The sequence below is a fragment of the Xiphophorus maculatus genome, chromosome 18 (genome assembly GCF_002775205.1).
Source record: "Xiphophorus maculatus strain JP 163 A chromosome 18, X_maculatus-5.0-male, whole genome shotgun sequence".
Taxonomy (NCBI): Eukaryota; Metazoa; Chordata; class Actinopteri; order Cyprinodontiformes; family Poeciliidae; genus Xiphophorus; species Xiphophorus maculatus.
Genome location: NC_036460.1, coordinates 19,517,424 through 19,529,671, shown reverse-complemented (window position 1 = coordinate 19,529,671; position 12,248 = coordinate 19,517,424). Strand labels below are relative to the sequence as shown.

Here is a 12,248-nt window from a genome sequence, read left to right as displayed (position 1 = left end):
ATGGACAGTATTAAAAAAAAACCCCAAAACATCTTGCTGTCAGTCAAGCCAGTAAAATTCAGACATAAAAACGTCAGGCTCAAGGAAGCACACTGATGGGAGTGTAGGGGTGTGTGGGGGTGTGCGTGTGTGGGAGTGTGCATGTATGTGTGGCCTTGTATTTGATACAGAGTAAGGGTCATTTTTCCAACAGATAGTATTTAGTGAGGGTTGCCTGCTCCTTATTGGGTCCAACAGGTTTCTGGTGGCCCTGTTGACTATTTTCAACAAAAAGTGTTTGATGATTCTGTGATCTCGCCCCAATATTGTAATACTGTAATTTTAAGAGTTTGGTCATTGTTCAATTTCCAGAGTCAGTTATACCTAAAAACAAGAAGCTGCCTAATAAATATGCACACCTTAATATAGGGTGTTTACCTCCGTAAACCACACCCTCTCTCATTACAGACATCTGTTATGCTTAAATCCTTTATGCATTCAGGTTTATCCAGCCTGGAATTATAAAATATGCATAAAAAGATTACATGGCCAAAATACTGACTTCATTTATAATAGTGCACACAGTGTAGTATATTCGCAGGGTATGGAAATAGCAGCTGCACTCCAAACATGTGCATTCTCTCCCTCTTGAAAACATATAGATGCAGCAGTCAGCAGTGCAGCACCCCTCGTTTCTTTACTGTTTAGAGCAAGTGTCTCTAATGCAGTATTTCCCAACTCTGGTTCTCAAGACACACTGCCCTACATGTTTTAGCTATTTCTCTGCTTCACCACGACCCGTCGCTGTCCTAGTCTAAGGTAAGACAATAATAAAATGCTTAAATAATTAAATCAATTAAAAATTTATGATGTCACATGATTCCTACTGTAACAAGACGAATCTGTAAAATCAGACAAGGAAGACAGCTACATTGTACACAGACACAGCTTGTGACTGTCACAAATTATATGATTTTCATATTTAACTTTTTTCAATGTGACAGGCCTATAAACTCCACCGTCTTCTTTTGAGAATGTTTAACTTGAATACCCAGTGTCTTGCTATTTATGTTCAGCATAAACCCAACATGGTAAAGGCTCAGTTGACCCACACAATGAAAGCAGGACAGCCAATTAAAACTAAACTAAAGTGTAGTCTATCTGCCTGGCTCACAAGAGTTCGTGGGAATTCTTGCATGTTATAACTAAAGGGCAACAGCTTTGGGCTCCAAGAGCTTTCTGGGAGAATCTCACATTCTACAATTTGTGTCACATGAGCACAAGCATGGAACACTCCAGCAGGCTTCAGAATGTACAAATTTCTCTATACAGTGCAATAAATGTCATGTTTAAAACTGTATGGTTCAGGATCAGTAGTAATAGTGTTGTCCTATTTCTGCATAAATATTTGCTGAACTGCATAAAATAGATGGAGTCACAGAAGTGTCAAAATGTGGCCTTCTGAATGACTAATTTGTGTTCAGATACAGTGCTTATTAAAAGTATTCTTGGAGATTGACTGGGAACAATCCTTTTCAAGTTCAGCCACAAATGCACTATGATATTGTGGTCTTGACTTTGACTGGGCCGCTCCAGAATATCTACCTTGTTATGTTGAGACCAACATATTGTGTAGCTTTAGCTGGATGCTTCAATTTGTTGTCTTGCTGGAAAATACATGTTCTTCAAAGCCATAGTTATCTTTCAGACACTAACAAACTTTCCTCCAGAATTTCCTGATATTTTGCTGCATTTATTTTATTCTAACTTTGAATGCCTTCCAGGGCCTGCTGCAAAGAAGCATCCTCACAACATGATTCTGCCACCACTATTCTTCACAGTGAGGATCACACTGGGAATGTTGTGTTTGTGATGATGTGTCCACCAAATATAACGTCTTGTCCGACAGCCAAAAATCTCCATTTTGGTCTCATCAGATCAAAGAACTTCCTTCTACTTGACCACAGAGTCTTTCTATGAGTCTTCTTCAACACTGACTGTGGAAAATCTGGGTAACAGTTGTTGTATGCAGTCTCTAGATTCTGAAGCTTGTGAAGATGACCTGATCTAGGCAGATTTGCTCATGGGCCATATTTCCATTTCTTGATGGTGGACTTAATGAAACTTCAGGGATATTCTGTGCGTTAGAGATTTTTTTGTTTCCATCCCGTGTCCTACACTCTCAGTAATCTCTTCTCTGATTTGCTGAAGTTTTCTTTAGTGTTCATGCTGCAATGATAGCCAGGAATACTTATTTAGCAGAAAATGGACCTTCCAGACATGGGTGTCTTTATTTGACAGTCACTTGAGACACAATCACTGCACTTAGGTGATCTGCATTCCACTCCTTTTGAGACTACTATCACCAATTAGTTGGACCTCTGTTGAATCAGGTCATTTAAAGGGGGTGAACATTTATGCAATCATATTACTTATTTTTGACATTTGTAAAATTCAGTTTTGACTTTTGACAATACATAGTGAAAGAATTGTCTGACAGTTTTGTAAAAGCAGAAAAAGGGCAAAATGTCCAAGTTGGTGAATACTTTTTATGCCCACTGTATTCTACATTTTCTTTTGTAATGAAATGCAGGTAGTTGACTCATAGCCTAGCTAATTAGATAACTACAGTAAATTATACTAAATAATATCATCCTAATGTTGCTGTATTAGAAGCAGTTACATTCTTAAAGTTAACCTGCCATTAGAATGTCTTAAATTTTACAGACTGATCATTCATTTCAAACCATACAAGAAGGAGAATAAGGGTTCTGGAACAGTTTTAGTGAGCGGAGAATATGCAGCGATGGGGCCATTACTACGGCTGTTCTGTATTCTGGATGATGCATGTGCTGTGACAGATTGCTCCATGTCACAGCCCATGGGGAAGCTGTGTTGCTCCCCAGTTCCAACTGACCACAGTGAAATCTCATTGGACTCTCTGTGGGGATTATAAATAGTCTCCTGATGCTGTGCTGGAGTTTGCATTATTGACTTTCATTAACACCAGGAACAAACAGCAAATTGTTAAGAGGACAATGTAGTATATTGCAGAACTACTTACTGAACTTGAGCCTGTATTTGCATAATAGGGATAGGAATAATAGGAACCCAAAAAAGAATAAAATATAATAATAATAATAACTTTCAAAATTATCATTATTTACATATAGTTATTTCAAATGCCTTGTGTTTGAATTGTCCCCTTTACTTGCACATTTCTTTATAAATTATCACTGTCCTATTTTGCTTGTTAGGCATTCTTTGTTCATTTATTTTCTTTACTTTATCAATAAAGAGCAAATACCACGTGCGGACTGTGGAGAAAAACAATTAACTTACAACGTAGCTCACCACCATTTGCATATGACTGGGTGAATAGCTGAATGTAGTGTAAAGTGCTTTGGAGTCCTCTGGATTAAGTAAAGCACTATCCAAGTACGTACACAGACTATTTACCATTACACTCAGGTCTTCTAGTTCAGGTCTACTCTGCATCCCCAGAATCAGAACCAAACATGGAGAAGTGCCAGAATTTTTTATGCTCCTTTAATCTGAAAGAAACTTCCAAAAAAATGCAAAATTGCTAAAAGCTCGGAGGTCCTTTGAATTAGGGATGTCCAACGTCAGTCCTAAAGGGCTGGTGTCCTGCCTGGTTTAATTTGCTCCCTGGTTCAACACACCTGGATTAAATGACGGCTAGTTAGCAGACCTCTGCACAACACTGACATGCTGAAGAGGTAGTAACTACCACCAGTTAAATATAATAAATGTTCTCTCTTACTAACCCACGAATGAGATTGTAGACTTTTAAAATAACAGAAGTGATATTTAAATTTCTACTTCTTATTTCAGAGGATTACCTCCAAAGCGTTATGGTTTTTCTCTGACATTTACTGATGTACTGTATTTACATTTAGGCTCATTTTTCCATGCATTACTTTTATTTGTACCTCATTAACATAAACAGCTCTCCAGTCACCTTCAAAGCAAGCCCAGAAGTTGGTTTTGTAACAAATATTGAAACTCACTCCTATCTCCATGGAAATTTAATTATAATCTGTCACGACTTTTACATAATGTGTTTTGAGTCAGACTGTTCAGCTCCTGAGGGCACCTTTACACACCTCGCCTTGCATTGTGAGAAACAAAGAAAGAGTCTTTACAACATCACAACTTTCAAGTTTAATCAAAAAAGATATTGTCAAAGAATTAAAAGAAGCATAGCAGTTTGACAATTTCAGATGAGAATAGATTTTTTGGACTTCACCACAGGATAGTGACTTATATTTAGCTGAAATCCTCTAAAAATATATTTTCATCAAACATTATAGGGAAAACCACAATTCCTCATGTCTGGGAATGCAAATAGAGATGTTTTTATCTTGTTTTTCTGTTCTTATTTCCTTTTCACGTCTGAGAATTCCTTCCCAAATCTGCTATCACACCATCTTGTTGCCCTCCAGCAAGAAATAACGAAGATTTTCTGGCCCAATTTTGATCAGGAAATAAGTGTAGGGATTCTTTCACATCAGTTCCCAACCACACAAGGTCACACACAGACACACACTCAGAAAAACACACAAAGCTTTCTGCCAAGGTATACTTCCTGGATTGTGGTTTGGTGCCATCACTACTCTTGGCACTGAGACTGGGCCAGGCAATTCCACGCTGCCCACAGGCTTTCGCAAACACAAACATAAATGCACTCACTGACTTTCCATCCAATGTTTTTTGCTCTGTACTATGTTGTAAAGCCTGTCTGTCTCCACTGAGAGGGGAATATAAATTTACAGCATGATCATGAGAAAGATAGTAAAGAAGATTTATGTCACTATGAGGAACATGCGACTGAGGCAAAAGGGAAATGTAACAGTGACATATGGGTCTTTGACACGTCTCCTAGTTATTCTGTATGTAACAACCCCCAGAGGAAATGCAGATAAAATGAGTATGAAGGCAAAAGGTACATGCAAAAAACGTACTGCTATATATTATCATGGTGATTTCTCTGGTGGATTCCACCAGCAAAAATGTTCAGTAAAATTTTATATGATTTGTTTACTTCTTGGGATGCAGAAGAAAATGTTAACAAAGGGAAGAATCAGGATGGTTTAATCAAACACTGATTGTTTCTGTAGTAGTGAGGGTTAGATTTTTTGCAAGTGTTTGTCGGATCACAGAAAGATGAATTCCAGCTCAGTGGGGAAATAAGGCCAGTGCGGTGGCTGTTGTGCCTCAGGCAGCAGTGCATGAAACATGTAATGACACTTTATGTATCTTTCATATTTTATCACAGATAATAAAACCATAACTTCTTTAAACATCTGATGTCTTAAGGTTCTTATTTCAATAGCCCAGGCTTATCAAGCTCATTGGTGTAATGCAGCAGCAAATAGACATGTTAGGTTCTATGTAAACTTGGATTACAGGAGGTACTTTTGAACAACCAAAATGGTTGAAATAGTTGATGTACATATTTTTGTCTATATATTTCTTATTGACTATATAAACAGTCGTATTAAATATCATATCTTGGGACACTATTTAGACATTGTAGCAGTTTAGCAGTTACAGAATTATGTACACTTGTACTTGAATTTATTTATTTAGTTTGTTTGATTTTAAGACTCCTTAATCCATGAGCTTTCATCTTTGGCCCTAACAAAGCAAAAACAATTGAAATACCCTTAGGCAAATAAGATTAGGGCTAAAAATGAGGGGCGGGGATGATATGGGTTTCAGTCTGAATCATGGCAATGGCTTCAACAGGTCAGTAATGCCTTTGCTACCAGCCACCTTCTGCTGGCTCAGATGCAGTTAAACAGATTAGTCTCAACAATAAAACTAACTGCTCATCGTGTAGGTGTTCTTCACGCTGCCAAAAGAGCTCTGACTCATCAGAGCATGCTCAAATACTAAGTGGAGGTGTCCTCTGGTGTCTGCTAACCGGACTTTACAAAGCATTCCTTTGGGTGTTATGGATTGTTTTTGTTTGTGTGGTTTGCTTCCCACAGAAGATCCATTCAGCTTCATCTAGTAGTGCAATGGTTCCCAAACCTAATTCTCAGGTATCCCTGCCCTTCATATTTTAGATGTGACTCCGTTCCAGCACACCTGATTCAACTAATTGCATGACCTCCTCTGCAGCCACCAAATGCTGTAGAAGCCTGTTCATCTCCCACTTATTAAGGTCAAGTGTTTGGAAGCAAGGGGGCATCTAAAACATCTAAAACTTGAGGATTAGGTTTGGGAAGCACTGATATAGAGTGTTTGGAGATCTTTTTTTAACCATTACTAAGTAGGATTTACAGAGCCCATAACTACCATGTGAGGTGATTTCAGGGAGTTAATGAGACGACAAGAGTCAAAGATACATCAATGCAAATGCTCTTGGCTTTTTCAGCACTACATTTCCTTATAACAAGATGGAATTACTTGTCTAAGGTTTAAATTCTAAACTTCATCAATATAAATTGACCTAAAACAAACGCTGCAGTATTGATGTTACATGCATGTATAAATATTTTTGTAAATTAATTACTTGGTTGTATGGAAATGTGTTTCAAGCTTAAAACCCAACACATTTGTTTAATTTATACTGGTTGCAAATAAATACTCATTTTATTTGTCTGCTTTCTTTAATATGACGTGAACATGCAAAGCGTCTATCTGTAGATGCACTGTTTTAAATATTCTTCTTCCCTACAGTATGCATGGTGGTTCAATCATCTCACTGACATCATCTTTTGCCTTTGTCTTCTGCAGGATGATTCCATCCACCACCAATGATTTTCTTGTCCGGGACCTTGCTGCAGGACGCAGCTACGATCTCTGTGTCCTGGCTGTATTTGATGACATCATCACATCACTGACTGCAACGCGACCTCTGGGCTGCCTCTCATTCACCACAGACACTGAGTTCAGTCAGTGTCAAGCACTTCATAGCCACTTCTTGGGTGGCACTATGATCATCATCATTGGAGGAATTATAGTTGCATCTGTGCTGGTTTTCATCATTATTTTAATGATCCGATACAAGGTTTACAGTCATCAAGGCACTGGCCATGGAAAAGCAACCATTGCAGGGACAGCGCCAAGGCCACAGAGCAACGGACAAGGAGGCAGCCAGGTTCAAGTCCTTCCTCACTCTGCCTCAAAGATGACAGACAGTCAGGACGAACAGGTGCTGTTGCCATCTAGGGCTATGTCACCTAGCAACACTACGAAAGACACTGTGGCATTGGTCGAGGAGGAGAGCAGCGAACAGAGCGTCATGGCAAAGACAGACTCCTTGGCTAATGAGGAGTTGCTCTCCCCAACCAAGGCCCGCTTCTCTTCCAGGGTTTCCATTGAGATGAAAATAAGACCATCATCTGTCACCAAAGATCCCTCATCTCCCATGGAACTAGCAGGTAGTAGAACCATAGAAAGGAAGAAAGCTAAAACTAAATAGACATAGAAAGTACCAACCAGCAGAGCATAGAAGAAAGTGCTTAAAAGGAGTGAAAAAAAAGAAGTTGACAGAGTAAAGGTGGGTGGGAAAATACAAAGAAGGGACACAAATAACGTCAAACAGAGAGCGATGTAGGAAGACAAATAGACAATGTGCAATTCAGAGAGTGAAATTGAGCAAGATAATAACAGAGAAAAACGCGAGAAACTGGGTGAGTGTGTGCGAGAATGGAAATGAGAGACACCATCCTTGTGCACGTACTAAATATGAGACAGAAGGTGAGACAACCTTTTGTTTTTAGTGCTACAGTCGGATCTTAAGTCCTACTTAACACATTCTCTTTGAAATGCCGCGCTATGCAAGAAAAATTTACTTAACATTTATAGTTAATCTCATTACAGAAAAAGATCTGTGATGAGTCTTCTCCAAGCTTTGTCGTCTCTGTTTTGCTAACTTGCTTTTTGGATTTTGTTTATTGACTCCTAAGGGAGAAAGATAATTCTATATATCCTTAAGTTCTACGTGTATGACACATCTGAATTTACTTCACTTACTCAAGTTACATGTATGTGGTAATGTGATGTTTTTGCCACAAGCATTACTTGGCAGTTTGTCAGACAATACTAATACTATAGTCAGATGAAGCAGAAATTACTGAGATGAGTCTGAAGGAAATAGGGGTAATAGGGCAAAAGTCAGCCTTTCAGACAGTGCATTTTAGGAGAGGACTTAGGTGCTTTTGGACTGTCTCTATGTGATTGTGCAAAGAAAATAGGGGCTAAAATTAACCTTCCTTGGTCACTTCTCCAAGCTAACACACATGATAGTGACAGCAGGTACACTTGTTCAGTTGTTTCCAAACACAAATGGCAAACAGCCACTCTCAGAGCAGCAACTCAACACAATTATTTACCAGAATTTGGCAAACACAACTTGCTGAAGTTCAGACCAGACATACAGAGATGATTTAAGTGCCATTAAACATGCATGGTAGTTTGAATATTAGAAAATGCTGAGCCACTCAGATTTATATGCACAATCTCTCAGAAGGGTCTCTATGTGATTGGCCCGAAAAAGTCACGTTATTGAGTATGTTGCAAATGTGCCGGCCAAAAGTAATGAACAATGCCAAAGATCAGAAGATAATGCTCACCAAAACTACAGAATAACAGGCTAGACCAACATTGACAGGTCTCACAGTCTCCGATTATTGTTCACAATTTAACAACCATAATCTTACCACTGTGACTACTTTCTAGCCAATAAAGCTACTTAAGACAGGGTAATGCACCATGTCATAAAACTGAGTAATGAACATAACAAATAATTCACTATACTCCAGAGTTTCCAAAGTCCAATTCAGTAGAGAACCTTTAAAATCTTTTGGAACAGAACATTTATATTATGGACATTAAACTAAGAAATCCACATAAACTGCGAAAAACTATTATGGACACCTTGTTCAATCTGAGCCATAAAAAAATAAGACAATTCTAAAACCAAAAGTGGTCCACAACTGGTACTATTAGGATGTAATAAAGTGTTGAGTGTGTGTATATCCCTGGATTTGGCACCTGAATGTTGGTTTTGCAGACCTTTAGAATGGGTTATGCTCAATACTCACACCTTAAAATATATCCTGCTGAGTTCTAATTCATGCCAGCTTCCTTGATTAAAACGTACATCTCTGTAAGACATAACCAGCTTGATTGATGAGTCATAAATGAGCAGATAGGGGTTTATTTTATTTTCCTTTCTAGCAGAGCTAAAACCCAAAAATGGGTTTATGATAGAGACTATTATTTAATGAATCTTCCTTAACATTCATTAAGCAATGTTCAACATGAAAAATTAAAGAAAAAATGTTATGAATATCTTATGTTTGGATGTTTACAGACAAAGACCATTTAATAAATCTTTTTAAAAAATTAAGAACATAGATGCTGAGACTAAACAAAGCATTCTACAATTTGGGTACACTTCTATATAAATTGTCAGCCCAACAAAAACTTTCATCTAGCTCCTATTAAGAAGGCAGCTGGATGCTATCTTTAAGATGGCCTCTCTTTTGTGATCACAGTCTTGCAAATTTAATGGGGATCCAGCTGACTCCCAAAGTCAAGTACACAATAACATTTGACTTACAAGGCAGTATTGTCACAAATGTGCCACTCCTACGGAAAGAGATCTATTGTAGGAGTGGATCTCTTTTTACTAGTACTTTCTACTACATTTCTGCAGTATGCTCTCATCATGAATTGGTCATAGAACCAAAAATCAAAATAAAGCAATCTAAAGCTAGCGGCATTTTCTTTCATGTGATGTTGCAAAACCTTACAAATCTTAAGAAGATACCCCAGCCATGACTCCTTTTACTGCTATCAGTCTTCCATATCTACTTTAGCCATTCTCAATTGAGTAACTGGGTTGCTAGGATTTGACAATAGGTTTATAAAAATTACTAGAATCCAATTCTGCTTTTGAAGACCAGCGTCTTTCATGTCTTACGAGTCTCCCTGGACTCGGCTACTTTCAATAGTCTAAATAGGATATTTTGAAAATTATATTGAAAAAGATTTATTTTGAGTATTCTCTTTTTTGAAAGCTTTCAGAATTAGCTTGCGTTGCTTAGCTTTGCTTTGTTCAACTTTTCTGGAAACCAGCTACAGTTGAGTATAACGTTAACTCGATGGCATTTAAAAGAAAACAGTTTGTTTTGGACATGTATTGAAAAAATGGAAACCACAGCTGCAACCCACAAAAACTTTCAGTTAAATTATACAGCACTGTTTGTCAAAGTGTGTATCTACTGATTTATAATTAAAATTCTGAGCTAAAAATATTTAACTAGAAAAATACACACAAGATTTATATGACCTTGGACAGTGGGACCATGATAGATAATGAAAACATGCCTCTGTGGCACCTATAAATGTCCTATTACCAAAAACAAATTGAAAATGGTTCAGTTGTTGTAAATGTCAACACAATACTCAGAATAATACTGATTTAGTCTGCTATTCACTCATAAAAACTTGATACACACAAAGTGATGTAGTTTTTATTTCTGGTGATTTCACAAATAACTAACAGTTACTGAAAAACAAAATTTTATATCACAAAAAAAAATAAGATGAATACGGGTGACTTTTAACAGATAAATGTTGTGCTTTGACCATGTTGTGGCAAGTGTAATAATGTTGGAAGACAGATGACAATTGTTTAGGCGTCGTTGATAACCACCACAAAAAGAACAAGACACTAAAGGCCCTGGTCATTCACAGAGTTCTGTATCCAAGTTTATTACTGAAAGTTGAGTGGAAGGAAAAAAATGTTGCAGAAAAAGTGCAGTTTACAGCAGGAATAGCCAGAACCTTAAGATAATTGTGAAAGAAAAAAACTTTTAAGAGTCCTATAACCTGGATTCACAGTCCAGGTTATAGGCTATAACTGTTGCATTTTCTGTGTTAAGGCAATCCTGAATTAGAAACAGCATCAAACAAACAGCAAATCATGATCACAATGCATATTTCTTTTGTAGCAGACAACATTCTGAACTAATAGTTACTTATGTAATAATTTAATTGCAAGCAAAAACTGTTGGATGTAGCCTTTGTATTACGTAATCAGGCCCACTTCCCTTTATTCTCACTGCTCAAGTGACCTCATATACTCTCAAAGTTCACTTGAAATGCTAACGAGTGTTATAATAATATTAAACCACATGAGCGTGTGAAATCTTTTTGGGGCATATGCTCTGCGTACTAAACCTACACCAGAGCATTTCTCCCTCAACTCTAATCCTTTCAGGAAAGCAGGGGGTTTAATGGGATGAATAAATGGAGACACCTTTTCACATGAGTGGCTTAAACAGCTGAGTTGAAATACGTTATCAGTTGTTGATATGTCATTCAATTGGCCTCTGTGAATGAGTTTATGAGAGACGATACTGGGCCTCATGGTGATAGCGGCAGGAGAACAAGAGATATGTGCGGCATGAAGAAGCTTAGCCTGAGGGTTCAGGGAAAGGTTTCACTTCTATGAACTTTGCTGATTTTGCAGTAGTTCCGCTGTATACGACTCAGTTAAATCCACTCAACATCACAGTTGGTAAGTGTTATAGAAAGGTGGAATTACAAACATGTTTGAGTCCCTCAGGTGTCAAAGAGACTACAGGGGAGAGTAACTGATTTTGAGGGTTTTGGTGATGTGTGATATGTACAGATGCCAAAAACTTAATTGGTGCACAGAGACTGAAGGCAAAAGTAAGGTTGCAAACAAGAAAAGTCAGGACAACCTAAATATAGCTGGGAATTATAAATGTTATTATAATTATAGATATGAACTTAAATATTACATCTACTGGCCCTATTGACCTTTCCATTCTTTGATTCCCCCTAACTAAAAGAATTTCAAAAGTCAGAGAGTCTCCAAAAACAGGACAGACAGCAAACCAATTACAGTAGTTTTCATCTTGAGGCTTTAGTCTGGAATAAAAAGTGCTGGCCTTTTTGTGGTCTTTGTTTCCTTCCTTTGATTCCAGCATCACTGGCACTTAGAGGGCAACCTACAGCGAGGGACAATACTCCTGCGGGGGTGCACAGGCTCTTTGGGTTTCTCTGGGTGTAACTGTGTTTGCGATGTGTTACTCTGTTTGCTGCAATGCAGAAAATGGCAACATTGATCTGATCAGAGAAAGAGCTGCACTGAATCAGGGAGCCTGAGGAAAAGAACAATTGACAGATAAATAGAGACACCCATCTGTCAAACACACACATACACAAGCACACACTCAGGCTACTTCCAAGAGTAC

At 37.9% G+C, this 12,248-nt stretch overlaps 1 protein-coding gene across 2 annotated transcripts in view; it reads left to right on the top strand.

The window, feature by feature from the left end:
- LOC102229148 (leucine-rich repeat and fibronectin type III domain-containing protein 1-like protein) overlaps positions 1-12,248 on the top strand; it is a 192,813-nt gene that overhangs the window by 166,365 nt on the left and 14,200 nt on the right. For both annotated transcript variants that reach the window (XM_023351849.1, XM_023351848.1), the window contains one exon: positions 6,748-7,394. In XM_023351849.1, coding sequence (XP_023207617.1) covers positions 6,748-7,394 — 647 coding nt within the window. The remainder of the gene's footprint in view (positions 1-6,747; positions 7,395-12,248) is intronic.